A 25362-nucleotide genomic window follows, 5' to 3' on the forward strand; every position below is an offset into this window, starting at 1 on the left:
GTTGTTGAGGCAGTCTTGCTCATGAAAGAGATCCACAACTGCTAGCAGCTCCCGCATTGCTGTGCACCCCATGTCAGCCAAACCCTGTTTTGGCATGCCACACACAAAACCAGCTTACTGAACTGTCACAGCAACATGTGAGCATAGTCATTATCCCCATTTACAGACGAGAAAACTAATGCTCAGAGAAGCTAGTGTGGGAATGAACCCAGGCTCCAGAGTCCCACAAAGTTATATCACCTTCCTTACAGCCATTAGCCCTGTGGAAGTCTGGGGTTCAAAGGGTCCTTAGGGAGTATCCAAGCCCTCAGAGCCTGCCTCTAGAAGTAGGCAAAGGAAACCAAAAAGACAGCTCGAGATCCTCACCCTCACCCCCATCCTGGCCTCAGCCAAAACAGTTCAACTCATTCATTTTAGGAATCGATCTCTCATATCACATTTCATCTTGGAAAAAAGAAGGCTCCTTTGGCTAAGAAAAAGTTCAAAACTTCTTTATCAAGACCAAGCCTCTGTTTTTCTGATAGGGAAACTGAGGCAGGGGGCGATGAGGTGCCCTGCCAAAGGTCACACAATGAGTCTGAGTCCAAGCTGGGACCGGAGTAAAGGCCCTAATTCCTAGCCCTGAGCTCTGCTGATTGCAGGACTTCAACGCGAAAAAGTGAAGAAGGTCGTTTGCAGAACGAACTTCAAAAGCTGGTACCTTTCTCACATGGGCTTATCTTAGGAATTACAAGCTTTCAGCTCTCCTTAGGTTTCCTCCCACCCTTCCTGGAATCCTGGAGCTCACATCCTCCCCAGAGGAGGCCTCCTGGGTTTGGAGCAGTGGGCATTGCCCCCAATCCTTGTGACAATGAGCATCCTGATTGACTGGAGGTGTCCTGCCAGAGTCCTAACCACAGCAAATGTCCTACTCAGCCAAAGCTGAAGCTCCCACAGCCTCCCAAAGAGCCACGAGAGGCCTCTGCTACCCTGAAGAGTCCTGAGGAATCATAAACCCCCCACAAGAGGGAGAGAAGGAATTAGCAGCCAGCATTTATTTTCCCCAGTATTGCTGGGCATGTCATACTCAGGCCTCAGTGCACTTTACAACAACCCAAGCAGGCTCAGAGAGGATGTGAAAGGTAGCAGACCTACCCGAGGCACCCAGCCCAGCCCACTATGGGACAAAACCAGCACCTGAAAGAACCGGAACCTATCTGAGTCCACTTTGCAGCCCTGAGGAGACATTTGGCAAGTACTCATTGAGCACCTACTGTGTACCAGGCACTGTTATTGCAGAAGCAGCAGCCACGCACAGTGCCTGTCAGCAACTTGCTCAAGGTCACACATACAGCAACCTGTCCCTCATACATGAAAAGAAAAGAAACTTTTTCCCAGTAGTTTTTCAAATGAGTGGCAACTGCATATACTTGACGACTTCTTGGCAGTTTTACCTAGAGGACAACTGCACGACAATTTCTTATACAAAGTCACATACTTGACAACATTGTGACACATTCACACACAAGACGGTTTTGTAACAACTCCACAGACAGATTGGTTGGTAACAGTTTCAAGCTCAGGACAGCTTTGTGACAGTTCTGTGTTCACGGCCAACAGGGCACTAGTTCTGGACCGATGGGTCTGGAGAAGCCAGCTGGAGGGTAGACTCTCTGGCCCGGTCCCGAACTCATCTGGCTGCTCTGCCCTCAGCGCAGCTTGCCAAATGATGAGGAATCCAAAAACAACCCTTTTCCTTTAATATTATTTTCTGAAGGTCACTAGTGGTTGCTCTGGGCTGCTCAGCACCCCCAAAAACACAATTGTAATTTCTCTTAATGAGTAGCTAATGGGGGGCAGAATAAATGTGGTCCAGGGCAGGTCCATGAGGATGGGGAAGCAGAGATTTGGTTCATGTGGGTCAGGAAGTAGGGAATGGCAGGCACAAGCAGCCTGTTCCACTGTGTCAACCCCCGATATGGGCCCCAGCTGAGCCCTGCAGGACCAGCATAGAGCAGGGGCTCCGGCCTTCTCCATGCTTTAACCTGGGGGCAGGCAAATCCCTTTAGACGGGGGTCTGACGCATCAGCACACACCTGACCCTGTCCCCCAAACACACACGTCACACACACACGAACCCAGCCCCTCCTTTTTCTGTCATGCTGGGCCTGGCGGGACTGTCCCCAACTCAGGCTGCTTGAGGAAATGCCCCTCCTATGAGTGGCGAAAGGAGTCAGGTTGCCCCTTTGATATTTTATTCTATTTTATTTTTTATTTATTTTATTTTATCTTATCTTTTTTGAGACAGAGTCTCATTCCGTCGCCCAGGCTGGAGTGCAGTGGTGCAATCTTGGCTTATGCAACCTCCGCCTCCTGGATTCAAGTGATTCTCAAGCCTCAGCCTCCTGAGTAGCTGGGATTACAGGTGTGCACCACCACGCCCAGCTAACTTTGTATTTTTAGTAGAGATGGGGTTTTGCCATGTTGGCCAGACTGGTCTCGAACTCTGAGCCTCCTATGATCTACCTGCCTCAGCCTCCCAAAGTGCTGGGATTACAGGTGTGAGCCACTCTGCCCAGTCAGGTTGCCCCTTTTGAGTATCACCCCCATTGTCCCCCTCCACGTTCATCGTCAGACCAACAGGGTAAGGCAGTGTGACACAGTAGAATGAGTCTGGGGTCTTCATCAGCTGTGGTTTTAAATCTAACTCCACCACTTAGAGTTGTAGGTCTCTGAGCCTTCGCTTCCTGAGCTGTAAAATGAGGAATGATAACAGCATCTCCCTCCTCGCTTCTTAAAATGAGTTCTCGGGCCAGCACCCCGGCCCCATTCCAGAACTTTAGCATCAAAATCCACATTTTAACCCAAGATCCCTGAGTTAAATTCCTTTGTGTGCATATTACAGTTTGGGAAGCCCTGGCTGACCTCACAGGGCAGTTTTTGAAGATCTCCGAGTTCATGCACATACAACCCTGGGCACACCATACACGTTAAAACAACTGCATGTGTCAAGAGGCGACAGCACCTCTTGTTTTTCATAAGCAGCCTCAGGTGATTCTGATGTGGGTTGGAATCTGAGATCACCACTGGCCATGAAATCAACAAATGTGAGTTTGAACCCTGGTTTTACCAACACCATCTCCACCCCTGCGACCAGCCCATATAGGTCAATGTCTAAAGAGGATTCTGGCCAGAATGTCCAGCAGTGGCTGCAACTTAGCAGGTAATTTTTCTGCATCCTCCCCAAGTCCCAGTTGCGAGGCAAGAGACTCACTCCTGAAGAATTTGAGAGATGGAGTGGGCATTTCATCCCCTGATTGAACACACACCTATTGATCTGCTCACTGTCTATTGGGTATGAGGGGAGGATGGATGAGGAATGCAGAGGAGGCAGGGTCAATCCTGGGGCAGCCTGCACTGCCACCATTTGGCCAATTTCCTGTCTCAGGTGAGGTCAAGTGGACGCTGAAGAAGGCCTCAGCATAGCACTGGCAACTTAGCAAGGCCTCAGTAGGTAAGGGACTCTGCATGGAGGACTGAGGAGGCGCATGGGGATATGTTGAGTATCCAGGTTGCAGTGTAGCCTCAAGGATAACCCTCAGGTTCAGAGTCACACTGCCTGGGTTTGAATATCTGCTCCACTTCTTATTAAGTGACCTCAGGCAAGCAGCATAATTGCTCTGAACCTCAGTTTCCTCCTCTCTAAAATGGGTGTGATAATAGTACTTGAATCAGTTTTGCAGCCCCTCTGTGCGGAATGGTAAGCAGCTATAAAAGAAATAATTGGTGAAGTGAGAAGGCAGGTACTGCATAGTTGGTCCAGTGTGCCGTGGCTCATCTCTGCCTTCCTGGAACTCATCTTTCACTGCTGGGAAAGAGACAACAGCACTTGCCAAATTTAGACCCTATCAGGTGGGGATAAATGGCACGAAGAACATAGCAACGTGGGAGAGGAGTGGGGTGTGGGTGTGATGCTGCTGCAGGCAGGAGGTCTGGGGGGATCACAGGGAAGGGGTGTTCTGTGAAAGGGCTGTATACGCAAGGCAACCCCAAATGCAGAAGGAGCTGAGAAACCAAAGAATGAGGCAGACAATTCCAATTTGTTGGTAAAGGGTTATTAGTTGGGGAACTTACGAACAGAGCAAGATCTTGGGCAGCCTCAAGATAGGTAGATCTCCGAGCTGTAACCCCCGAGACCCAGGGCTTATATATCTTGGGGAGAAAGGTCTGTGTGCTCTGAGAGGAGTGCACAGGTGACTGGCACTGTGCTATGGGCGTCATAGCCTATGATTCCTGCAGCAGCATCAAGGTTTGTTTTGGAGGAAAAGTGAAATCCGCAGCAAATAAGTGTTTCTGCATACAGAGTAATGCTTCAGCTAGACATCTTGGAGGCATTACTGGACTCAAGGTTAGTCAGGAGTCGACGTGGCAGATTAGCATCTAAGAAGGAATCACTCTTGTCCCCACAAGGAGACATTTGAGGGAGGAAGCCTTGTGGGTGAATGTGGGAAGGGCATTCCAGACAAAAGGAAGAGCAAGTGCAAAGGCCCTGTGGTGGGAGTGGTCTTGGCAGATGGGGAACATGGAGGATGAGGCCAGCATAGCCAGAGAAGGTGAGTGGTGGGGAAAGAGGGCAGGAGCAGGGAAGGGGGTGGGGGCAGGGAAGGTGGAGAGAAGTATTTCCGGACATATTTCAGAAGTAGAGCTGACCGGATTCCTGATGTGCCAATAGTAGGATATGGAGGAGAAAGAAGAGACAAGGATGCTGCTGAAGTCTTCAGCCCTGAGTGGAGTAGCCATTGACTAAAATGGACAGGAGAAGCAGGTTTGGAGGGCAAAGGATGAAAAGTTCCCGTATTGGATGTGTGCCTATTCTTACTGTATTTTGAGAGTCTTATCTATCAGCCCCTTAGGTGTCCTGTATTGGCACCTTAGCAGGGATTTGCCATCTGCTCCTTGCTCAAGCCCCGCCCTTTCTACCAATTGAGTACAATGTCATCTTGTACTCACCTCTCTTAGAAACCTTTCCTCCATCTACACAAACTAGTCCTGCCCCTGGCCTCAGCTTGTGTCCCTACATCTGCCTCCCTAGAAAACCACCCCTGATGTCTCCAGTCTCTGGAGTCTCACTCCCACCCTGCCTGGGTCCTTCACTTGGCTCTGAGCCCTGCTTGGCGGAGGTCATTGGCTTTCTCCACATTTGTATGGGACTGGTCCTCCCGAATAGGCTGTGAGCACCCTAAGAGCAGTTTTTGAGAACCTTTATTGAGCCACCGTTCATGCATTCATTTAAGAAATAATGAATGGGCATAATGGGTATAATCACAAATGGGTAGTTAATGGGCACCTACAATGTGCAGGGCTGTGGGGATTTAAAGGTGAGCAAGCCAAGCTGGACCCAGCTCTCAAGGGAGCATCTCGCATGAATCAAGTAGTAACAGAGTGGTCGTTCATCTGCTGTGAGCTGTGCTAAGCACTTTGCGTGGATGAGTTCATGGCATCCCCACAACTGCCTGGGAGGTGGTTGCTACTATTGTCCCCATTTCACAGAAGAGAAGACCAAAGCTCAGAATAGTAAAGCCACTTGCCCAATATCACCCAGCTAGGAAGTGGTGGTTTGTCATGCCCCAAAGCCAAGGCAACCACAACATTCTGCTGAATGTTCCGCCCTGCTGGTCCCCCCACCTCCTGAGTGCTGAGAAGGGTCCAGTGGGCTAGCAACCTCTAGCCCTGATTCCAGGGAGTCTCTAAGCTGGGAGTCATCTCCATGGCCCACCCCCTTGCTAGGGATGGTGCAATCCACCCCCAGGCAGAAATGTGCTGGGGGATCTTCTGAGCAAGCCTCCAGTGGTGGCGATTGCCTCCCATATGTGGAGGCCTGAGTGGGCAGGCGGGTGCCCAGATGTTGTTTATTTCCCTTGGTCATCGGTAACATGCATCCTGCACTGCCAGGCGAGCATTGGAGAATGCACTGCCCAGCACTGTCTGTGTGGGGCCCTCCTGCATGGTTCTGGGTCCTTCCCAAGGACAGAGCAGGGTCCTCAGCAGGGTCTGGCCCTCCTCAGTCTCACTGCCTTGGGGCAGGGGGCAGTGGTGTCTTGCTGTCCTTCCCCATCCTTCTTACCCCCCGGGAGTCCTCCAGGACAGCTGTATTAAATCCTTAGTTCACCATGACATGATGTTCTTATGCAAGACATACTTCCCGGGGCACACCCCAATTATGAAGAAACACTACCCCCAAAAATGTTGGCATCAAAACCAAAAGCTCTGCACTGATTGTCAAAGCAGTTCCAGGATCACAAATGCCAACACAGGCAGGGTGGGTGGTGATAATAATGGTAGTAACAGTGATGTCATGGAGACCCGCTTGAGTGTCAGCCCTGCCCAGGCCCCTATAGCACACCTGGGAGGTCAGCCAGGAGGATTCCTGTTTTACAGATGAGAAAACTGAAGCACAGAGAGGTTAAGGCACTGGTTCAAGGTCACATGGCAAGGGTAAGGGGCAGAGCTGAAATTTCAATCCAGCCAGTCTGGCTCTTAACCCTGTTTCACACTAGTAGTTCTCAAAGTGTGGGCCCAAGACCAGCAAAGGTCAGCATCACCTGGGAACCTGTTAGCAATGTGGATTCTCAGGCCCTGCCTAGACCTACTGAATCAGCAACTCTAAGGTAAGGCCCAGCAGCCTGTGTTTTTAACAGGCTCTCTAGGTGAATCTGATGCATGTCCAAGTTTGAGAACCCCTGCTCTACATTGTGTCCTACTGTGAGTGAGTGAAGTGGGTGTTAAGAGGTAGCTCAAGGAAGAGAAGGTAAGGCAGCTGACCTTTGCCCTCAGTATCTGGAATACAACAGAGAGGGGTAGGGGCTGCAGTAACCTGGGGAGCATGTGCCTTATTTATGTAACTCTAACCACTCACTGCCCTGTGACAGCAGACCCAGTGTTGGCAGATGTTCTGACTTTTTCCAAGGAAGTTCAAATTCCCGCTTTTTAATGTGAAATCTCTTGATTTTTTTAAATGCTAGAAATCTATCCAAATTAGTCTTGTTTTTAAAAAACGTATGGGGCTAGAGTTTCTGGCTTGCGTATTAAGGAAATTTCAATGACAGACTCACTGTGGGCTGCTGAGGACACGAGCTTGCATAGGAGAAGGTGACATTTTCAGGGCCCCAGATGTCACCCTGCACTTTTTGACCCCCTCAGGGAAGTTCTGCAGAGTGAAGGCAGATGGAAGACATGATATGGCAGAGATGACCCTAAATTCACTCAAAGCCCTGAAATGGGAAAAAAATTACAGCCATCACTTGCACATGTTGAGCCGTTGACTCCTGTTGAAACAAGGTGCTTAGGGCAGTTCTCAGGATATGGGTGACTCTGAGCTTAGGGATCCTTGTTTGAAGAACACAGGTTATTCCCTGTTCCCAAAAGAAAGAATAAGCCTGCCCTTCACCTAGGACCAAAGCTGCTGGCTAATATCTCTGCCCTGAGCACGTCACCATCCAGAGGGCAAAAGACCATGTCCCTGGACCCTGCTGGCCTCCTTCCAGCCTCACCAACATCTCTGCCTTCTTTTTGCTCACCTGGGAAAGAGGAGAAGGGTCCAGATGTTGGTTGACAGTCCCACTATGTGTCACAATAGTGAGGGAACGGGGAGGGAACCTAGGTTTACAGAGGAGCACCTACTATGTGCCAGCACTTGCTGGTTTGCACGTCCCTCATAACAAGTCACGGGGAGGTAGGAATTGCTGCCACAATTTTTCAGATGGGGAAACTGAGTCCCACAGAGAGGAGGGGACTTGTTCAATGAGTGATGGGGCCAGGATATCAATCTGGGAACCTGCATCGTTACACATCTTTAGATTTTTAAGTCCCTTGAGGGCAGAAAACACATCATTCTCAATATAATAATGGTATTATTTATGAGACGCCTGCTGCAGGTGGTCTGAGTTAACAGTTTTTCATGTACCATCTCCTTTAATCACAACAGCCCTGCAAGATAAGCCTTATTATTCCCATTTACAGCTGGAAAAACTGAGGCTTGTAGAGGTAAAGTACCTTCCCCAATGTCACACGGCTCCTGCAAAGCTCATAACCATTGAGTCCCAGCAATGGACCTGACCCAGAATAGGGGCTCAGTAATTGTTTGTTGAATGAATGGGTGAATGAATGAATGGATCACTGAACCATGGGTTAATGCATGCATTCAGAGTTGTCATAAGCCTTTATCACTTTGCAAACTGTCAAATCTGGTGTGTTTGATTCCACTGTCATTCTCCATAAAATGGACATCCAAGTCTGGACGCATCCCTCGGGTGCTTGGGGAAACATGGAGTGACTCAGATTTCATTCTAAGCCTCTCCAGCTGCTGGAGCAACACAGGGCCATGCTTTTGTGGTCTACTGGTGTTTTGACTGAGGGAGGATGGTCTTGATTATGGGAGACATTTGTTAATGGAAATTACATGGGGTGCCTGCCATCCATTGTGATGTCCCAAGAAAACTTGGGGAGGTTGCAATTAGAGCTTAAATGCTTTTAAAATGTGCATCTCGGCTGGGAGAGGACGGCGACAGAGGCTGAGATGTGTAGAAGGACCCAGGGGATTTCAAAGTGTGCTCCCTGGAACCTCAGTGTCCCCTGGAGCACCAGGGTGATCAGGTTGGGTAGGTGGTGCTCCAGGCTCCTCATCTGTGCCAAAGCAGAGCTGCTCCGCCGTGATCTGTTTGCTATCTAGTGAGCTACATCCATTTTTATTGTAGTTTGACAGAAGACAACTAGCTCAAGTGAAAAAGTCACTTTATTTGGAGCTATGGGACAAGCCAAGCTTTGAGAAGGACTGGGAGGCAGTGAGAAACTTTTTCTGTCTTAAGGAGCCCATGAGGTTCTGGTTGCCACTTCTTTCTCTGCATCTGATTTATTTTTCTCTCTCTACTTCTATATTAGTCAGGAATCATTTGGTTGCAAGTGACAGAAAACCTAATTCAATGTGACTTGAGAAAAGAAGAGAATTTATGGATCCCCAGGGTGGATCCACATGCACAGATGACTCTTTTTAGTCTTTGTCTGTGTCTCCTGGCTCTGCTTCTGCTGTGTGGCCTCCATTCTCCAGAAGCTTTTCCCTCATGTGGCACCCATCAGCTCTGATCTATATCCTCCTAGATCCAAAGAGAGAAAAGGAAAACACACATCTCCACACACATCTGTTGACCTCAGCAAAAACCCCAAGACTAGCTCTTGTGGGGATGCGTGCCTGTATCTGAACCTACAACCACTGTAGTCAAGGGGACCTGATGCTCTGATTGGCCAAGCCCAGGTTAAGTGCATCTGGGTGGAGATGGCAGCACATGAATCTCAAAGCCAGACAGTGCAGAGGAGCAGGGCCTTTGTTAGCTAGTGCCCACCAAGGCTTGTCACACATATGCATCGGAACACGCTACCCTCCCACCTGCAGATAGCCTTAGGTCAAGGCCAGTCCAGACCATTGTCCATCAGCCTAGAGAGAGAAGGTCTAATTGGCCCATTCTGGAAGAGACAGCCATTGGCTAGGGTCAGAGTCATGCCCTACAAACATGATTACTGGGGCCAGTTCTCAGGGAAAGGAGACTGTGAACAGGGAAGACACTTCCAAAATTCCTGTTACATTTATTTTGGACTTGTTAAAGTGCACATTCCTGGCCCAAAGCAGACACTTTACAAGCCTCTCTGGAGATCGTTATGCACAGTCAAGTTTAAGAACCATCGTTTGGATCTTTCTAGAGCAGCACTGTACAGACTCTTGTCATCACTGATGATTCACAAAGTGAACATTCAAGTGCCTACACCCATGACTTTAGGGTAGGGGGTAGAGAGAGGCAATAGCACTGCTTTTCTAATGAGTTACAGAGACATGATGAAACACCAGACAGCCTGTCAGAAGTCGAAAAGCAAGAGGTGCCATTACAACATAGAGGCACAAGAGGGCATCCTAGCCAACTGCCAGGGTCGAGGATGAGGCCGGAAACAGCCACTACCCTTCAAAGACTGGGGTGTTGAAGGATGCTAAACACCATCCTGCGAGCCAACACTCTTTGAGGTCTGGGAGGGTCTTTGTTGGGTTCTTTGGCTTTCAGCATATACCCAAGCTTTTTCAGGTCAGGAGTTCGAGACCAGCCTGGCCAACGTGGTGAAACCCCATCTCTACTAAAAATACAAAAAAAAAATTAGCTGGGCTTGGTGGCTGGTGCCTGTAATCCCAGCTACTCGGGAGGCTGAGGCACAAGAATCGTTTGAACCTGGGAGACGGAGTTTGCAGTGAGCTGAGATCGCACCACTACACTCCAGTCTGGGCAACAGAGTGAGATTCCATCTCAAAAACAAACAAACAACAACAAAAAAAACAAATAGTACTGTAACTCTAACAGAGGACTGAGGCTTCTCTGCAGTTTGGCTGCCTACCTTTGGGGAAAGCTCCACCCCTTCTGGCCTCAGTGTCCCCAATGAAACTGCAGGAGACATGCTGAGTGACCTCTAAGCTCTTCTAAGAGTAGTAAGAGCTTTGCTTTGTCTCCATCTTGACCCCTTATCTCATCCTGCTTTGCTGTCACTTCTGTGGACTTCAGTTCCTCCCACCAGGGTGTTTGTCCTCTAGGGGTAGGGGCCATGCGTGCCTCACCAGCATGGCCCCACGCTCTGCCTGACACAGGAGGCCCTGGACAGATGCTCTAAGAGGGCAGCATGGGGCAGAGTGATGTGGGTCCGCCCCTGCCAATTCTGTGTGACCCTGGACATGTCATTTCACCTCCTTGATTCTCGGTTTTTCTCAGCTGCAAAATGGGCAGCAACACCATGTCAGGGTGTGAGTCTCTGTCCACAGATTCATTTTGCAGGAAATGCTACTTTGTTTTTCTGTAATTTAACATAATTTGCAATTTGAAGTCCTATTCTGCCAGGTGGTAGAGATCACCACAAATCAACTGAGGGTCCCCTTGCTCTTTGGTAGTGGGGTCGCATCTCAGGTCCAGTGGGCTTCCACAGTGCCGAGGCACAGAGCAGGGCACCTTGGTCTCCACTGATATGACTCTGTGCTGCCTTGCATGGCAGAAGACCCAACATCATCAGTCAGTGTGTGCGTCAGAAAGGCCCAGTGACCTAAACAAGATGGGCAATGCTTTCCTTCCTTCCCCAGGAAAGAATCTCAGCGGTGGGCAGTCCTGGGTTAATACAGCCACGCCAAGCTGTCTTTCTGTAAGATCCCTCTGCCTCCTGGATCTGCCGTGGCTCCACTCTCAAGCCTGCAGTCCTGCAGATGGAAGGGAAAATGGGAGGAGAACAACGCCAGCATTTCCCAAGGGGCTGCGCAGGGCATGCCCGCTCACATCCCATTGGTCAGAGCATAGGCACATGACCACATATAACTGCAAAGGGCCTGGGAAATGTAGTCTTAGAGGACATAAACTCTGCTTAATATCAGGGTTCTGGCCAGGCGCTGTGGCTCAGGCCTGTAATCCCAGCACTTTGGGAGCCTCAGACAGGAGGATTGCTTGAGCCCGGGAGTTTGAGACCAATCTGGGAAACATGGCGAAACCATTTCTCTACAAAAAAAATACGCAAATTAGCCGGGCATAGTGATGCACGCCTGTAGTCCTAGCTACTAGAGAGACTGAGGAGGGAGAATTGCTTGAGTCCGGGAAGTCCAGGCTGCAGTGAACCAAGGTGGCGCCACTGCACTCCAGCCTGGGGAACAGAGCAAGACCTTGACTCAAAAAATAAAATAAAAATCAGGATTTCACTACTGAGGATGAGGGGAGAGTGGACGAGGGGATGACTAACAAAGTATGCAGAGGCACGAGTCTCCAATGCTCTTGGAACCCAAGTCCCATGTCTTCAGAATTTGTCACTTTCCCCTGCTCAAGACCTCAGCTTGAAGATGGGACAGAGCTTGGGAGGGGAGCTAGTGGAGAAGAAGAAAGAATGTAGACCTCCTTCTGCCCCAGGACACAGTAGAGGCTAAATTCTTTTGTTCTTTATGCATTTTTAGGGTGAACTATTTCAAACCTAAAGTCAAGAATTTAAAATAATACAATAAACATTTGTGTGCCATGATCCTGAATTCAGTGTTGGTTAGTCTCATGTCTTCTGCTCTGAATACATATTTACAAGTAACAAATGCTACAAAATATTGCTTTGCAGGTCCTTGAACTTTATATAAATGGCTCTTACTATACGATTCACTGTGCACCTTGCTTTTTTCCTCTCAGCCCCATCTTTGAGCTGTGTCCACAATGATAACTGTAGCTACCACAGTCATTTATCATGGCTGGATTGTGTATGTGGTATCTGGCAGTGGTGTATGAATATACCACAATGTATTTATTCCTTTGGCAGAGGGTTGGCTTTTTGCAGTTGTTTGCTATTAAATAATGCTGCAATAAATATCTTTGTCTCTTTCTACACATATACAAGGGTTTCTCTAGGTCAGTGGTTCTAAGAGCGTGATCCCTGGACCAGCAGCATCAGCATCACCTGGGAACCTGTTAGAAATACAAATTCTCAGACCTACTGAATCAGACATACCAGGGTGGAACGCAGGGACCTATACTCCAACAAGCTCTCTAGGAGCTGCTGTTGTGCGCCAGAGTTTGAGAACTGCTGCTCTAGGGTATACACCAGAAGCTAATTTGCTACATTTAGAAAAGAGATATCAGGCCAGGCATTGTGGCTCACATCTATAATCCCAACACTTTGGGACCCTGAGGCAGGAAGATCACTTGGGGCCAGATTTCAAGACCAACCTGGGAAACAGAGAGAGACCATCTGTACAATAAATTTTTTTAAATTATCTGGGTGTGGTGGCACATGCCTGTAGTCCCAGCTACTTAGGAGGCTGAGGCAGGAGGGTTGCTTAAGCCCAGGAGTTTGAGGCTGCAGTGAGCTAGGATCATGCCACTGCACTGGAGCCTGGGTGACAGAGCGAGATCCTGTCAAAAAACAAAAACAAAAACAAACAAACAAAAAAAACATTTTAACACAAAAAAGAAAAGAGACATCTTCAGATTTATTAGATACTGCTAGATTTTTCCCCAAAGTTGACACTCTTATATAAGGTGAAAAGGTGAAGGTTTCCTTTATTCTTGCCATCTCTTGGTAGTATCAGAATCTGAATCTTTTGCTGAGTGAGAAGTCTGGACTCTGCTAAATTCTCAGTGGATGTTGTTATCTCTCTGACTCTGGGAATCCCCCTTACAACATCACACTTGCTCTCTGCCCTCAGGTCCCTGCCAGGTATACAGCTCCAGAACACAAAACTCTTTATTCTGCTCTCCTGTTGCAGTTTCTCCTCCCAGGGCAAGAAAATTGAGGGTATTGCCAACTTTGGCTGGGAACAGGATCCCAGGGTACACGTTAGTACCCTGGATCAGTCAGGCTCCTGAGTTATAAGCCACAGAAATAGGGTTATCAGCAGGATGTGGGGCCTCACCGAATCCAAGGAACGGAAGATGAGGTTTGGGGACATAGCAGTACTCATCCGAGAGCTGGAGCAGGAAGGAAGGAACAGAGGGACTGAGGGATGGAAGGGTGAGAGAAAGACTGCAGCCAGGGCTAGGCAAAGAGCCTGCTCTGCCTCCACCATGAACCCCATTTCTGTGTGACCCTCACTCTTGAGTCCCACTCCCAGGACTGGAGTCACCAGAATGTGTATCTGGACAGACTTTCGCTAGCTCTCACCTGCTGCCAATTTAAAGAAGAGTCAGACCTCTTTTGGTTTCTGTTCCAGGGGGAAGGTGCCAGGATGTGTTTCTCATCAGGACCTCGCACAATGGGGAATTCCTCTACAAGGGAGATGGGGCACCAGTGGGAAGAGGGGAGCATCTGGGAGCTGGAGAGCTAAGAATGTTTCCTGCCGGGTGGTCTTGGGGCTCAGATGAATCAAGGCGCGTAACCGGATTATTAATCAGTCTGACCCTAATGACATATAAACATGAAACCATTTACTGTTTCCCCAATTGCCGCCTCTCAAAAGCTGCCCTATCCTTTCCTGTCACTTAGTGACACCTGGTCATTTTCTGACTCTCCCCCACCTCCTACTCCCAGTGGTCTCCCCTGCTGCCTCTTACTGCTGGGGCACCTCCCAGCAACCAGCCCTCTTGTGCCAGGCAGCAGGAATACCACCTAAGCCTGGCTACTCCCAAGGTGCCCCTTACCACTGAGAAACCCTCATGCGTGCTGGGAAGGATGTGTAGCCTCTTCTACCACACTCTCCCCCTCAGCTCTGCCCTTCTGTCTCCCGGTCTCCTTTGTCTGCTCAAAGAGGAATGGGAAGGGGGCAGATTCACAGGACTATGGACATGAGTTTATGTTCAAGCAAGACATGAGATGCTGGCACCTTCTTGCTAGCACCCCTTGTCTTTGTAAGTTTCTCTGGCATCTCCTCACTTTTTTGGGAGGGTTGGGTACAGAGGAAAAGTCACAGCACCACAACTCACTTCTTTTTATTTTCTTCTTTTTTGGAAACATGGCTTCATTCTGTCTCTCAGACTCGAGTACAGTTGCACAAACACAGCTCACTGCGGCCTTCCCAGCTCAAGTGATCCTCCTACCTTAGCCTCCCAAGTAGCTGGGACTACAGGTGTGTGCCACCATACCCGGCTAATTTTTGTATTTTTTTTTTTGTAGAGACAGGGGCTCGCCATATTGCCCAGGATGGTCTCAAACTCCTGGACTCAAGCAATCCTCCCACCTTGGCCTCCCAAAGTGCTGGGGTTACAGGCATGAGCCACTGTGCCTGGCCAGGCTGACAATTTCTAACTCCCATGAGTTCCTCCCTGCAAGTGTTCAGCTTAATCAGGGTCCTGGGGTGATGGTCAGGGTAACAGAGACTCCTTATGAGCCTGGGAATGGCTCGCTTAAGATTCTAGAGCACTTTCCACCTCTTTTTCCCCAGCTTTGGCTCCTGAGTACCAATTCTGGGGCAACAAAAATTTTTCTCCTTAAATATATTTATCCCGTTGCTATTCCTGATGATGGTGGGAGCCCTTGCTGATGGTGACAGTGAGAAATGAAGTATTGTTGAGTATTGTTCAGGAATCCAGCAGGAGGGTGAGGGTCTCACCCCACCCCACTCATGCATGTGCACCCACACACACTCAAAAATACATACTACTTTGGTAAAGATTAAGTTTGCTTGTGAGTAATGGAAAACTCCAAGTAACAGTGATCTAAGCAAGATAGATATTGATTTCTCTCTCATGTAACAGTCTGCACAGGCAGGCTAGGGCTAGTACAGCAGTTCTGCCTTCCTCAGGGACCCAGGTGTTTTTTATCTGATTTTTCCACCGCCTCACAGGACACAGTTTCCACCTCGTGATCGAAAATGGCTGCTTGTGTTCCAGTCATTGTTCACATTCCACCCAACAGAAAGGATGAGGGGATGACAAGGGGCACACCCCTGCCCTTTAAGGCAGCTTTCTTGAAGTGGCACATGCTACTTTACCTTACATCTGATGGGCCAGATTTTTGTCACATGACCATATTTAGTTGTAAGGGAAACTGGGAAATGTAGTCTTTTGTTTGGGTGGCCATGTGCCCAGCTGCTATCCCAATGAGACTATCTCAGCTGTTCACATGTATGGTTTGACCATCTCTCTCTCCCTTTCTCCCTCCTTCTGTCCTGGTCTGGTGGGCAGTGGGCACTGGCCTGGGAGGCAACTGCACAGGCTGTATCATCTGCTCAGAGGAGAATGGCTGTTCCACCTGCCAGCAGAGGCTCTTCCTGTTCATCCGCCGAGAAGGCATCCGCCAGTACGGCAAGTGCCTGCACGACTGTCCCCCTGGCTACTTCGGCATCCGGGGCCAGGAGGTCAACAGGTGCAAAAGTACGTGGCTTCTCCCTTGTTCTATGCTAGTGCTGGGCTCCTAGACACCGCGGGCTTAGATCCCACCCTCTCACCTCAGCACAGACAGCAGGGAAGTAGGTGCATGTTTAAGCCCAGACGCTGAGATACCTGCCTGCATCCAGGCTGGCTCTGCAGCCTAAGGCAAGTCTGTCCCCTCTCAGCCTTAATTAGCACTAATAGAGCAGGGAACTTTCACTTCTACCCTAGTTTGTAGTGTGGCCTTAGTCATGTAGCTCACCTTCTCTGGTCCTAGCCCAAATAGGAAAAGGAGTCCTAATTCCAGCCTCTAATTTTTGCTATAACTTTGGGCAAATCATCACTATTTCTGATGTGAAAAAGAAGCAGGGAGTCCTCACTCCAGCCCTGATTTACCGGTGGCTTCAGGCAAGTCACTCACTCTCTCTGAGCCTCCCCTCAAATGAGAAAGGGAGTTCTCTTCACATACAGCCCAGTTTGACCTTGGCCAAGTCTGGGTTTCAAAGGAGATACTGAGTCCTGACACAAATGCTACCAAGCCTGGAACTACCCAGAGGCCCTCCCACCTTGGGCAGACCCAGTGAGCCCCATCCTTGGCAATCTCCCTCACCCAGGGTATCCCTGGCTCTGTTACAGAATGTGGGGCCACTTGTGAGAGCTGCTTCAGCCAGGACTTCTGCATCCGGTGCAAGAGGCGATTTTACTTGTACAAGGGGAAGTGTCTGCCCACCTGCCCGCCAGGCACTTTGGCCCACCAGAACACACGGGAGTGCCAGGGTGAGTGACCTCCCCGCCCTGACCCTGCCCCCCACCTCCCTGGAGTGGGGGCTTGGTGAGAGGTGTTGGGGGCCTGGAAGAAATCCCAGTAGAATGCCATATGGTTAGGGGAGGCCGAGCACCACCGTGTCGGGTACACCAGATACCTACACATAGTAACTGCGTTACACTAGAGCCAACGTAACCACCATTACTATGATTACTACTGCAGCCAACACTGGCATCGATATTAATGCCAAGAGAATCAGCAGAGTGCAGAAGAAGAGCACTGATTTTTGTTTGTTTGTTTGCTTGTTTTGTTTGAGATTGGGTCTCGCTCTGTTACCCAGCTGGAGTGCAGTGGCATGATCATAGCTCACTGCAGCCCCAAACTCCTAGGCTCAGGGAATCCTCCTGCCTCAGCCTCCCGAGTAACTGGGACCACAGGCATGTACCACAACAGCTGGTGATGCGTTTATGTTTTTGCAAAGACAGGCTCTTGCTATGTTGCCCAGGCTGCCCCTGGGACTCAAGCAGTCTTCCCACCTCAGTCTCCCAAAGCATTGGGAGTACAGGTATGAGCCACCACACTGGCTGAGCACTGATTTTGGAATAGGACTGGCCTGGGGTCCAATCCTAGCTCTAAACCTTACCCTTTAGTGATCTTAAGCAAACCATCTCAGCTCTCTGTCCTTTAGTTTCTCCAAACGTTAAAAAAAAAAAAAAAAAAAAAATAGAACATAGAGCCTACCTTATGGGGAGGAACTGTTACGAAGATTAAGTGAATTAGTACAATTTAGAGTGCTCAGTACAGCAGCCAGCACACAGTAGGTGCTCAGTACATGTCAGTATCAGTGTTGTTGCTGCTCTGATTATTTCCTGACAGCTCCTTGTCATACTCCTGCCTGTGAGCCCTCTTCCGTCCCTGCACTACGCTGCTCCTTGGCATTCTCATCTAAACTGTGCATCTCTGCCCATGCATTCCCTCTGGGCTCACATTCATGGTCATTCCAGCTGCTGATGGCCCCTGACTCCGTGTCTCTAGCCTCCCTGAGCAGCAGACCCTTACCTCCACTGCCCCCTGGGTTCCTCCTTTCCACTCCCACTGGCACCATCCACTGCCTAACGCTTCCTCTGGGTTTCTTCTGGGTTTCAATAACCAGCTCCCTGATCCCTGGGTGACCATGCCGGAGATGCAGATATCACTGTTGACTCTTCTCTCTCCCTCACCCTATATTCAATCCAATCTGTTCATTTATTCACTCTGAAAATATCTACTGGAGCATCTGCTATGGCCAGGCACTTTCCTAGGTGCTGGAGACACGTTAGAGAACAAAACAAAGCCTCTGCACTCATGGACATGGCATTTCAGTGGAGAGACAGAAGTGACACCCGAGAACAAATACATAATATTTCGGGTGGCAGGAGGAACTTTGGGGGGGAAATGAAGCAGCACAAAGCTCCCAAACCCACACCATCCAGCTCACCCTTTCTCCCCACCCCAGCCCCACCCATTTGTTTCTCTCCTCTGTGCCCCGCTCTTCCCGCCTTCTCGCCACCCCCTGCCTGTTGCCAGGATTCTGGCCACAGCTCCTGCCCGTCTCCTGCCTGAGCTCTCAGTCCCTCCAACCCACTCTCCACTCAACAGCAGAGGGAGTATTTCAAAATGACAGTCTGCTCAATTTCTTTTCCTCCCAGGACCCTTCAGTGGCTCCCACTGCCCTCGGGCGGAGTTCACCCGGGACCTGGGCAATCTGTCCCATCTGCCAGTCTTTCCACCCCCAACATTTTTTTCCTCTTCCATTTGAGCTCATTCTCCGGCCTGCCCAGTTCCAGGCCACATCATCCTGGGGACTCTGCTGGGGTTATGCCTTCACCCAGAGCACCTCCTGTCCCTCCCTGAGCCTGGCTAGGCTCCCCTTCCCTGCCTTCCCACCCCCACTTCAAGACCCAGTCCAGGAGTTTCCTCCCCTACAACCCAACCCATGCCGCCTCTGGGCTCCCACAGTGCCTGCGCTTCCCTCATCACGGCGGTGTCCAGATGGTGAATTCCAGGAGGCCTGCAGACCCTGGTCTGTCTTGTCTGCTGCTGCTCCCTCAGCACCCAGAATAGCGCCTAGCACATACTGGGTGCTCAGTCTTTACTTGTCAAATGTGTGCATCTAACCAGGTCTGGGCCCCACTGCATCTTGAACTTGCTGTGTCTGCTGTGTGAGCCTCTTGCTGCGTTCCCTTAGCAAACCCCTGCTCTAGGCTTCAGTGTCCAAATCTACAAAATAGGAGTATTCATAGCTACTTATATTCTGTGCCTACTTCTCATGGACTTTTTAAATAATCAAAGTATACACACACACACACACACACACATATGTGTGTGTGTATTTTAATTACCCCCATGAAGAACTTTTATGTCCATGGCCTCCTTTTTCCTCCTTCCAAAGTTGATTAAAGACACATGATCAAATTTAAAACCTGTGTCTGGGTCCTGAGGACTTCCCAGGCGACCTTCCAGCCTCCTCTCCTGCCCCCCACTTCCTGAGACTTCACTCCCAACTCATGCTGCCCCATCTCCCAAACATGGGGGGCCGGGCTCCCAAGGCTTTACACACTTGCCTGGAATGGGCTTCCTTCTTCTCACCTGGTGAGCTCCCCTCTCTCCCTTTCACTCATACATCACCTCCTCCAGGAAGCCTTCCCCTTTAAAGCTAGGCAGTAGGCCACTCTGTCTTCAGGCCCATATTAGTCTGGGCATGCATTAGTTTAGCTCTCATTCCAGGCTCTTATAAATAACTTTTAAATGTCCCCCCTCTGCTCCTAGCAGGTGGAAGTGGTGTCTTCAGTCTTCAGAGAGCTGAACCCCTCAAACCCTGCCCTTATTCTGTGCCTACTGAAGGACCCTCACTGCCAGCTGACCCTGTCTGTCTGTCTCTCCTTTCACTCCACAGGGCAGTGTGAACCGGGTCCCTGGGGCAGCTGGAGCCCCTGCGCGTACAACGGAAAGAACTGCGGCTCGGCTTGGGGCCTGGAGACCCGGGTACGAGAGGCAGGCCGGGCTGGGCATGAGGAGACAACCACCTGCCAGGTGCTTTCTGAGTCAAGGAAATGTCCCATCCAGAGGCCCTGCCCAGGAGGTGAGCCCCAGGACAAGCACATGAGGCTGTGATGGGAAAGGCCCACAGGGACAGAGTGGACTCAGGACACTGCCCCACAAATAGTACCTATGAGACTGCCTGAAAGGCCACCATTAGCCTTACCGTCATGTGGAGTACACACCGCCTTCCCTGGTGTTCTTTCAAAGGAGGACCTTCCTTGCTGGGTTCAGTCCCAAATACATTAGGGAAATTGAGCTGGCCAGGAGTTCCCAACCTCCTCAAACTGAACAGCCCCCTTTTAATAAGAAGGATTTGGGAATACCTCCTATACCATTCTTAATGAAATTCATGGAGAATGTAGCCTACTTGCAAAGGTAAATTTTTTTATCAGTATAGTGCCCTAACTGTAATATAGAGGAGAAAGAAAAGAAATTTCATGATGGAAGCGCTTGGCCCAACATACCAGCAGACACTTAGGGAAGCACAATCCCAGCGCAGATGGCAGCCGTGGTCAGCGCTCCAAGTGTGTGGCCGCATTGCCATCAGAGATGCGATTTCCCAAAAGTGACCAGCAGTTAGTAAGGTCCAACCAAACTGATCTCTGATTGACACCACACTTGCAGTGCCCTAGAGTCTTCAGTGAGTGCAAGTGTTCGAAATCACTTGGCATTCATGAGTAAAACAGAATTCAGCTCCCAGCAAGCAGACTTTTCAGCTACATAAGGGTGGGGCACGATGTGAGAGAACTGGATGGAATGGGGGACAACTCGTCTTTGTGGGGGACTGTCCCACACTGCATCCCGATTGCCATCCACTGAATGCCACAGGAACCCCCTTCACTGTGGCATCCCAGACCACTACACGTATTTCCAAAATGTCTGGGAGATATTAAGGACCACTGATTTACATAGAAGAGAGGCCACAGGGTATATTTGTAAGATGTGAATGGTGAGTAGTAATGACACGGAATTGGCAGTGTTGACTGGGCACTGTGCCGAATTCTCTATAATCGTTAACTCATGTAATCTTCACAATGATGCTGTGCAGTAGGTGTTACTAACATTATCCCCATTTTACAGATGAGGGGACTGAGGCCCAGAGAGGTTGAGTCATTCACCTAAGGGTCACAAAGCCAGGGAGCTGTGGACCTAGAATTCAAACATAACTCGTCATGCAAACAGGAATCTAAAGTCATGATGAAGGATGAGGGACCTGGAGCCAGGCCACCCGGGGCACCCAGGTGGGATGTAATGGAGCCAGGATTTGAACTCAGGGACACTCCTCTTTCAGAAGGACTTGTGCTATTTGGGTTGGGAGTGCAGATAGCAGAGATGGGAGCCTTTGGGAGTCATACTGGGCAGGTGAGGACGGAGTGAGGTTCAGATGGAACCAGAGAACCTAAGAGACCCCAGAGCCAGGGAAGCACTCACACAGGAGGCAGACAGTTCTCCTGCACTCATTACCACATCGCACCTCTCATGGCTCCAAGAACGGGGGGTGAATGGCTGTGGGGGGGCCATGAGGGGAAAACTTTTCCCCTGGATAATAATAATCACAACAACAGCAAACATTCGTAAAGCACCTACTATGTGCTGGCTGTGCTCAGTGCTGTGAAACATGACTCTAATCCTTGCAACAACCCCACTGTAGCTCCCTGCATCATCCAGGTCTCAGCTGCAGCGGCTCCTCATCAGAGAGGCTTCCCATGAGTCCCCCTCCCAGGAGTCATTTTCCATCATATCACATGGTAGCACTTGCACCCTTCTGAAACGAGCCTGCTCATTCTCGTATTTGCTTTGTTCAGTGTTTGTTTTCCTTACTAGAGTGTGATCTCCAGTGAGGGTAAGGGCTTTGTCTGCATTGTTCACAGCTGTCTCTCTAGTGCCTCTAACAGAGTCTGGCACATAGTCGGTGTCCAGTTAATATTTGTTGGATGAGTGGATGGATGGGTGGGTGGGAGGGTAGATGGGTGGATGAGTAGGTAGGTGGATGATTAGGTGGGTGGGTAGGTAGGTCGGTAGGTGAACAGGTGGATGGATGGCTGATGGGTGGGTGCCTAGGTGGATGGATGGGTCATTGGGTATGGAGGTGGGTATGGAGGTAAGCAGATGAGTTAACAGGTGGATGACAGTTCAGTGGACGGCAATCGGGTAGGTGGGTAAATAAGTGGAGGGATGGGTGGGTGACTGTATGGGTACATGAGCAGCTGTCAGGCAGGCCTAGGGAAGGGGTAGGGACACAAAGCCACTGGCCCCCACACCCCCACATCAGAGCTGGCAAGGCCACTCAGGCAGCACCCACACGCCATCTCCAGATGCAGTCCTACCTGAGGCCTGCAGAGTCAGCTCCGCAGCACAGAGTGGGAGTTGGCTTCAGTGCTCCCCAAGGGCTCAGAATGGGCCGTGGGGGGATCCCAAAAGGGCAGGCTGACCTTACTCCTGACTCCTGCTCTGCAGTCTAAGGAGCCAGGACTGGAAGCCACAGTTCCTGACTCTTGGGAGACAGGCACACAGTTGACAACCTAAGGATAAACTGCCCTTCCGTTGCCACTAGGCTGGGAGGGTCCTCTAAACAGCCTAGCCGCACACCTTCAAAGAAAGTACTTGTGGAGCCTCAGGTTCATCATGTTCAAATGGACACACAGCTCCTTGCAGGGAACTGAAGGGGGCCCAAGCAATGTAGAAGAATGTCCTGGGTGTGGAGACACTTTGTAAAGCAGAAACTTAGGGCTGGCCTTGCTCCCAACCGTGCTGTGGTCTTCTCACCTGTCAATAACAATGACAAGCAACTGCTCGGAAGAACTCCCCGGGCAGCAGGCACAGCCAGAATGGAGGTGGAAAGAATAAAGGAAATAAAGAAGAAAAAGAAAGGAAAGGTAGACTGGCACAGAAAAATGATAGAAGGGTGGAGAGAAAGAGAGGACAATTGTAGAAGACGGGACTGGGTGCGGCTCAGACCCTACCTGCCTCTCCCGGCTGTTGTGAGTTTCATATACATAAAGCGCTTGGGGCTGTGACCTGCATATGGTGAGCACTTGCTAAATGCTCAAGTATTATTGCCACAGTGTTATGGAGAAGTTGGTGCAGGGACACAGATGAAAGGTGCCCAGTGTCCAGCACAGAGCCTGCTTGGCTATGGAAGGAGTGTGCCGGGGAAAGCCATGGGACTCCCATGGAGCCACCCTACATGCTGACTGGGGGGCCCCAGGTGAATCTGCAGGCCTGGCCAAGCCAGATCTCCAGCACAAAAGAGCCCTGAGCAAGTTAGTGGCCCTCAGCACTCCCTGAAGAACTAGAGAGAAAGGTTCAGTTTGGGGTAACTTAGCCCGCGGTCCAAACTCTCAACAGGAGGGACTGCAAGGTCAGTGCCTAAATGTTCTTCTGAGGCTCGTTGTTGAGGAGTGGGTGGGGCACCCTTGTCTTTGAGGACTGAGGAGGCTCCCAGGACCTAACTGGCCCTGCAGCCTTGGTCACCGGGCCCTGTGCTCTCCTTGCAGAGAGGAGCTCCGGCCAGAAGAAGGGCAGGAAGGACCGGCGCCCACGCAAGGACAGGAAGCTGGACCGCAGGCTGGACGTGAGGCCGCGCCAGCCCGGCCTGCAGCCCTGACCGCCGGCTCTCTCGGCTCTCTGGTCCTAGTCCTCGGCCCTGCACACCTCCTCCTGCTCCTCCTCCTCTCCTCTTACCCTTCCTCCTCCGTCTTCTCCATTTGTCCTCTCTTTCTTTCCACCCTTCTATCATTTTTCTGTCAATCTACCTTGCCTTTCTTTTTCTTTTTTATTTACTTTATTTCTTCCACCTGCATTCTCCTCTCCTTTCTCCCTCCCTCCTTCCCTTCTTTCCTCTTCTTTTTCACTTATCTTTTATCTTTCTTTTTCTTTCTGTGTTTCTTCCTGTCCTTCACCACGTCCTTCTCTCTCTCCCTCCTCTTCTCTCCCTCTCACACACACTTTAAGAGGGACCATGAGCCTGTGCCCTCCCCTGCAGCTCTCTCTAACTACAACTTAAAGAAAGCAAACATCTTTTCCCAGGACTTTCCCTGACCGCATCTTTGCAGAGAAAGGGTTTCCAGAGGGCAAAGCTGGGGCACAGCAAGGCTGAGTCCTGAGGGCCTTGCTTCTGCTCTGGGGGAGGCTCCAGGACGCTGAGCTGTGAGCACCTGGTTCTCTGGACAGTCCCCGGAGACCATTTCCACAGCCCTCAGCCACCAGCCACCCCGAGGAACTGGCTGGGCAAGGCTCCAGGGCTTCCAGAGGCCTGGCCTGGACACTTCCCCCAGCTGGCCATGGGGGCCACGACCTGGCCTCTGGCTGGGCTGCCAGCCCTGGGCCAGCCAGGTCATCCTCTGCACGCTGCCTGCCACCCTCATCAGCACTCCCTGACGGGCCTCCGTCTCATGGGTCTCCTGCCCCTTTTTCCCAAGCTGGATCAGGTGAACTGTCACTGCTGGGGGATCTACCTGCCCAGACCAGAAGAGGCCATTGAAATGGAAAGGAAAGCTGAGATTATCCAGCGGCTCCGTTCCCCACTTCAGCACCTCCTGCCCATGTGGGGAAACAGGCCTGAGAAGGAAGTGGCTTGCCCAGGGTCACACAGGAAGCCTTCAGGCTCTGCTTCTACCTGACGGCTCTGCTCAGTACATTCACGGCCAAGAGGAGACTTCGGGGGTCATTTGAGTGGGGAAATATAGGAAATTGTGGGTTGGCAGCAAGGCAAAGTCCGTGCACTCGCCCACACCCACCACCAGTGACTTGAGCATCTGTGCTTCGCTGTGATGCCCCTTGCCCTAGGCAGGAAGGATGCTGGGGGGAGTCTCCAGGTCAGACCCAGCTTGGAAGCAAGTCTGTCCTCCCTGCCTGTCCTTCTGCCATCATAACACCTCTTCCTGCTCTGCTCCCCGGAATCTTCAGAAAGGGGATTTGTATTTGCTGTGACTGGCTGGCCTGAACACATTGGGCTCTGTGGCTGGGACAGGAATGGGCAGGAGAAGCCAGAGTCGGAGCTCCAAGGGGCCCAGGAGTGGCCTGGGGAAGGAATGTGGTCAGCAGGCTGGGGGAGAGGCTCTAGGTGACTAAATATTACATCCCCTACCCCAAGAGAGCACCCACCCCCAGACCTGCCCTCCACCTGGCAGCTGGGGAGCCCCTGGCTGACCCTCCCCAGGCCCACCCTCTCTCTGACTTCCCTCCTCTCACCTCCCTGAGAACAGTTAGAGCCCCCTCCTTCGCCTGGCCAGGCCACCAGCTTCTCTTCTGCAAACGTTTGTGCCTCTGAAATGCTCTGTTGTTATTGTTTCAAGACCCTAACATTTTTTTTTAATTTTTTTAATAAAGGGAAAAGAAACAAGCAAATGCTTCTGGAGCATCGAGAGGGTGTTGCAAAACCATGATACTGATGAGTTTGGAGTAGCAGAATTTAAAACATGTGCAGTGCTTTTCGCAGGAATGCTTGGGGCTGAGAGGGGTCAGGGTGTATTGGGGATGGGGTGGGGTTTCAGCTTGGGGGGAGCTGACGAAAGAGGACGGGCCCTGAGCCCCTCCAGGCCACTCTCAAGAAGCAGGTTCAGCCAGAGGCAGAAGAGGGTAACACCTCGAGCCCCAGAACCTCGCAGTCTCACCAGCCACATGTCTCAGGGACCAGGGGCACCTAGGAGGTTGACAGTCCTACGGGGCCATCTAAACACCCTGGGCTGCGAG

General features: G+C 50.6%; 1 protein-coding gene across 2 annotated transcripts in view; it reads left to right on the plus strand.

Annotated features, from left to right (window-relative positions):
* The window catches only part of RSPO4 (R-spondin 4), a 41829-nt gene extending 18455 nt beyond the window's left edge, over nucleotides 1-23374 (plus strand). The window contains exons 2-5 of one of the 2 annotated variants that reach the window (XM_017895698.1): nucleotides 15636-15824; nucleotides 16458-16598; nucleotides 19523-19708; nucleotides 23166-23333. In XM_017895698.1, coding sequence (XP_017751187.1) covers nucleotides 15636-15824; nucleotides 16458-16598; nucleotides 19523-19708; nucleotides 23166-23275 — 626 coding nt within the window. In that variant the 3' untranslated portion in view covers nucleotides 23276-23333. Of the gene's footprint in view, nucleotides 1-15635; nucleotides 15825-16457; nucleotides 16599-19522; nucleotides 19709-23165 lie in introns of both variants that reach the window. The other variant, XM_017895699.1, reaches the window with a different exon arrangement.
* Nucleotides 23375-25362: the final 1988 nt, after the last annotated feature.

This window comes from Rhinopithecus bieti, unplaced genomic scaffold (genome assembly GCF_001698545.2).
Source record: "Rhinopithecus bieti isolate Rb0 unplaced genomic scaffold, ASM169854v2 scaffold_27016, whole genome shotgun sequence".
NCBI classification, from domain to species: domain Eukaryota; kingdom Metazoa; phylum Chordata; class Mammalia; order Primates; family Cercopithecidae; genus Rhinopithecus; species Rhinopithecus bieti.